The sequence below is a fragment of the Benincasa hispida genome, chromosome 9 (genome assembly GCF_027475165.1).
Source record: "Benincasa hispida cultivar pf3 chromosome 9, pf3_genome.v1.1, whole genome shotgun sequence".
Taxonomy (NCBI): domain Eukaryota; kingdom Viridiplantae; phylum Streptophyta; class Magnoliopsida; order Cucurbitales; family Cucurbitaceae; genus Benincasa; species Benincasa hispida.
The window spans coordinates 95986219-95991403 of NC_143486.1; the positions used below are offsets into that span (position 1 = coordinate 95986219).

The following is a 5185-nucleotide window of genomic DNA, read 5'->3' on the forward strand; positions in this document are numbered from 1 at the left end:
TTTTTTACCAACTTTTTTTTGCAACGTGTCAAGCCTTCACGATAGGAAGAACAGGAAGAAAAGAAATCAACATCGTCGGTTTCTTTCCAAAACCCTACATATCGAATTTTCATTGATAGATTTTGACTAAAATGAAAAAATTACCTTATAACCTAATTTCACATCAGATTACGATTAATTACATCAGATAGGATAATGATTGAGTTTGGACGATAAGAAAATCTAATTATAATAACACGAAGTTATGTTATTGCACAACAAAAAATGGGGTTAATGCCCTAATTAATATAGTACAATTAAAAAGTTTTGTGGGAGAGAGGAGGAAGAAAGAGAGGGAAAAAAAGAATTAATAAAGCATTTTGAGGTTGGACCATATCATGTCTCCCTCCATGATATGATCTTCCTTTCATTTTCTTGTGTTTCCCCCCTTCTATTACTCCCCCATATAACAAAAATTTTGTTCTCTTCTCTTCACTACTCAAAACACTTTCCTTTGTTTTGTGTGTAAAATCTTGGAAAGATCATATGTCAAGTAGTAAAGGCAAGGATGTTCATGAAGGATCATCGTCAAATTCCTCTTCTTCTTCGTCTCTAATTGTTGTTGTTGACGATCATAATCAACAACAACATCAGTTTCAACGAGAAGAAGCAGCAATAGCAGCAACAACAACAATAGCACCGGTGAGTCGGTATGAGTCTCAGAAGAGGAGAGATTGGTACACGTTCGGACAATATTTGAGGAACCAAAGGCCCCCATTGGCTATATCTCAATGCAATTCAAGTCATGTATTGGAATTCCTTAGATATCTTGACCAATTTGGGAAGACAAAAGTGCATTTAAATGGGTGTGGATTCTTTGGAGAACCTGAGCCACCAGGTCCTTGTACTTGCCCTCTTAGACAAGCTTGGGGTAGCCTTGATGCACTTATTGGTCGCCTTAGAGCTGCTTATGAAGAAAATGGAGGCTCCTCAGACACTAACCCATTTGCTAGTGGTGCTATTAGGGTTTACTTGAGAGAAGTTAGGGACTCTCAATCCAAGGCAAGAGGAATCCCATACAAGAAGAAGAAGAAAAAGAAGAATCCAATTACCACTCATCAACAAGGTAAATTTAATTCAAATGTATACATATACATCTTATTAGTACTAATACACATGTTAAACTAATTGAACGAATCCAAAAGTACTAGAAATTCGGACATTCGACTTTTAGAAAACTAATTACATGCTTAGCATATATCAAATGTTTTATTTGTTATTTTAGAGTATGTCTGGAAATGATTTTAAAATGGTTATTATCATTTTGTTCGTCTTGAAAATCACTCTTGAAACATGATTTTAATCATTCAAAATCAAATTAATGTTTGGTTTTAGACTTATGAAAATGATTAAGATCAACAATATTGCAAAGTGAATGGCATATATAATTAATATTGTTGTTATCATAGTAAAGGCAACATTTAGGGATGGATTGTAGAAAACTCTAGAATTAAAATTTCAAAGCCATTAAAGTGATCTTAGCTTAACAATAATTGACATAACTTTCAAAGGTCGAAGGTTTGATCTTGTCGATCTTCACTATAGACAAAAATAAAATGAAAAAAAAAAAAAGGCTTCAAAGCCCTAAGTTTCATAATACCTTGGCTAGGGTTTATGGTTGGTTTCTTTAGAATATATATGATTAGAGCTCTAGAATAATTATTAGTATTCTTTAACTTTTTCCTTAGACACCTTTTTCTTTTTCAAGAAAGATAAAACCATTTGTAATATTCCAAATAAATCAATAAACATTTGCATCCCCTTTTTTTTTATTTGTCTGTTAGCTTCTCTATTTTATTGTATCTGATAATCCATTTGTAATAATATTTGCAAAAATGCTTATTACTTAACCTAAATTTGAGTTATATTATTCTGCACATATTAAATTGGGGCAGAATTAATCATTGTGTATATATACTTCCCATTTTTAATTCTGTCTCAATATTTCTAAAAGTTTTAATTTCATATCCTCAACACTTGAATGTATTGCTTCGAATAGCTATTACCTTGAACTTTGGTTGCTTATTACAAATTATTAAATTATTTTCAGGGGCCTAAGAGAAGGACTAGTGAGCAATGGATGTGTTTTTGGAGGTCTCAATTGCAATATGGATTCATCTCATGAAATTAAACTACACAATGAGATACTGCAATATGCAAAAGCACTTTTGAATTAAAGTTTTAAGTTGGTTTTCTTCCTTTATACCTGAAAGCATTGTGTTTTTTATTTTGGTTCTTCAAATTGGAGTTCAGCTCAGCCAATTTCTGGATGAAATATGGGTATGTTGCAAAATTACTCTCTTTTATTGCCTTTTTTTTTCCCTCTCTTTTACTTCATAGAGATTTTGTGTCAAATTTATTATTATATTATTATTCAGCATGGATTATTATGAGTAATTAATATCACTCCCCTTTCAATTATGTTTCTGCTTTTTTTAGATGCTATTATATATATATATATATTAAGAAAAATGTTCTTAATAATTTTGTATAGTTGATTTTTAGGACAATGTTATTCTCCACAAGGCAAATTACCTTTTTTTTAGTCATCGATTTGAAGAATATGTGTGTTTGGTACTTGAGTTTTCCAACCATAGAATAGGTATATTTACTTTTCGAATTTTCAAAATATACCTTTTTAACCCTAAAATTTTTAAGAGTAAGTTTAAAAGGTCCATGAACTATTTTTTATTTTCACTTTATATAATTATATGAAATTTTGAATTACAAAAAATATGTCTAAAAAATAATTTTAGTGAGAAGAGGTAATCTTAAAAAATATTAATTTTTAATTTAAAATAATAATAAAAATTTAATGCATAGACTTTTTAAAAACTCTGGGACTAGATATAAATTTTGAGAACTTAAGGATCAAATAAACCCAATCTAGAAAACTCAAGAACTAAAAAAAGTTTTTTTTTTTTTTCGTAAATTCAGAGACCAAAGACACATATTCTTCAAAACTCGAGATTAAAAAGATAATTTTTTCAATACAATATTACCTCTTTAATTTAGATGTAAGGTTTAATCTATGAAGACGAAGTAAGTATAACTCAACTAGAATGAAAATTGTACTATCAATTTGAAAGTCAGAGATTCAGTTCTCTCACTTCACATATTATCTTTAAAAAAAAGGTTTGATTTATGAAATTAATGATAATGAAAATTGTGAGTTTGACTTCTAAGTTAAGTTAATCGATTGTTTAGAATAACGTCTTGAATATTACTTATAAGATTAACAAACTATAGAGTCTCACCTCTAAATAAACAAAAATTTACCAACTTAACATGTGGGATTGGTTAAGAAATTAAGAATCAGGTATCCCAATTTAATGTAAAATATCCAATTAAAGAAATTAAATAGAAGATATAATGTTAGTCTGAAGTACATTAAGATGTTTTATATTTATTTGAAAGATGTCCAAATTCTCATCCACAAGAATTTGAAAAATATATATATATATATATATATGATGGACAGTTTTATAATATGACTATTTTCATTGATTGATATATAGATATATTTATTATTATTATACAGGAAATAATGGTGTATGCCACTGAAACTGAAATGCAATTAATGGGCTACTATAATGTCCCACAATAATAATTATCACATAAATTAAATAGGATGCAATTTGATATGATTTTCCATCATAACATTCACCTTAGGATTCCAATTTTAGAACTTTTCATATGTTTCTAATATCAATGCTATCCTTTCTCCAAAAACACAAATTATCACACCTCGATTAGCTAAATATAAAAATTTAATGACTTGACTTTGTTTATGAATATCACACTTTATGATAACTTATTCAATAATCAAATTTGTATAATGTAGTTATGTGACAATCACTTCCTTAATTATGATTTAAAGAGACATTTCTTTAACTACATATGCCTAAGTATTAGTCCGAAATCTTGAAACAATATAATCTCTAATTACATTTACACAATCATTGTTACTATATTAACTGTGCATTTGTGCATAAATACCCACATCTAGACAACCCTTGTTACCATATTATTTATGCATATACACATCGTAAAATTGTATTCCATAGATTTTTTTTTATATATGTCTAGAAATACCTACTTAGACCACCATTATCGCTATATTTATGCATCTATACGTCATGATAGTGGTCTCTAGAACAAATTTCAAACCTTCGAGTTTGGTCCAAAAATTAATTAAAAGGTAGAAGGAAAAAAGTAGCTATATTTTTATTCACGATTATCCTCCAAATTGTTATATATACACACATATATATAGATTTACTTTATCTATCATCCTTACTCAATGTTGAAGTAGTTGGAAAAAGGATTGAAGATCTTAGTCGGAGGTATTTTTGTCTCCGTAAAAATAATAAATTTAATTAAAATATACATTTAGTTATTTTGGTATGAAAACATTCCTTTAGTAATTTTTTCAAACCCTACCATTTAAATATGATTATTACTCTTGTTGACCTTTTACTTAATATGATATCAAAACCCATATAAACACTACAAGAGTTAGAGTCTATTGCAGAGGTTTCCTATATAAACACTACAAGAGTTAGGGTCTGTTGCAGAGGTTTTTATGTGCTATGAAGATAGTTTTAAATTGTTTGGAGGTATTCTGCAGCGGTTAACAAACCGCTAGGAAAAGCTGTGCTGAAAGGGTCTATTGCAGTAGTTTTAGCAATCGCTAGAATTAGCTTTAATAACCACTGCAATAGGTACCTATATTGTGAGGGTTAATTACATCAAAATACAAGATTTTAACAATTGTTGTTTCACATGCAACAATTTAGTAATCGTTGCGTTCATATGTGAAACGCTGCAATTACAATTTCAATGGCAATAGTTCTTTAGGTAAATTAGTAGTGGTGAGTAGCCTCTGCTAAATCGGATAGGTTAAGAAAACAATAGAAGCACCTTATTACACCTGTAATTTGATCCTATTGCAAGATTTATTATCTCCTTCAATAGTTTGGATATCTATAATAACTATCAGAATTTTTGTAAACATTAAAATCATTTGATAACTGCTGCAATAGTTAATTGATCTTATACGAACAATTTTAGTTCTTATATCATAACAATTGTTACAACATATTTCCCAACAAATTTATATTGTATCTATAATTTTTTTTGCAAT

The 5185-nt window shown here is 28.8% G+C and overlaps 1 protein-coding gene across 1 annotated transcript; it reads left to right on the forward strand.

Moving 5' to 3' along the window:
- The first annotated feature begins 252 nt into the window (after positions 1–252).
- On the forward strand, positions 253–2460 carry LOC120084977 (protein LIGHT-DEPENDENT SHORT HYPOCOTYLS 10-like). Its single transcript, XM_090318213.1, has 2 exons — positions 253–1105; positions 2090–2460. Exons 1-2 carry the CDS (start codon positions 526–528, stop codon positions 2095–2097), a joined length of 588 nt encoding a protein of 195 aa, XP_090174339.1. The 5' UTR covers positions 253–525; the 3' UTR covers positions 2098–2460.
- Positions 2461–5185: the final 2725 nt, after the last annotated feature.

Excerpts from the sequence above, each read along its gene's own strand:
- LOC120084977 (XM_090318213.1), top strand. The coding sequence starts at position 526 with ATGTCAAGTAGTAAAGGCAAGGATGTTCATGAAGGATCATCGTCAAAT.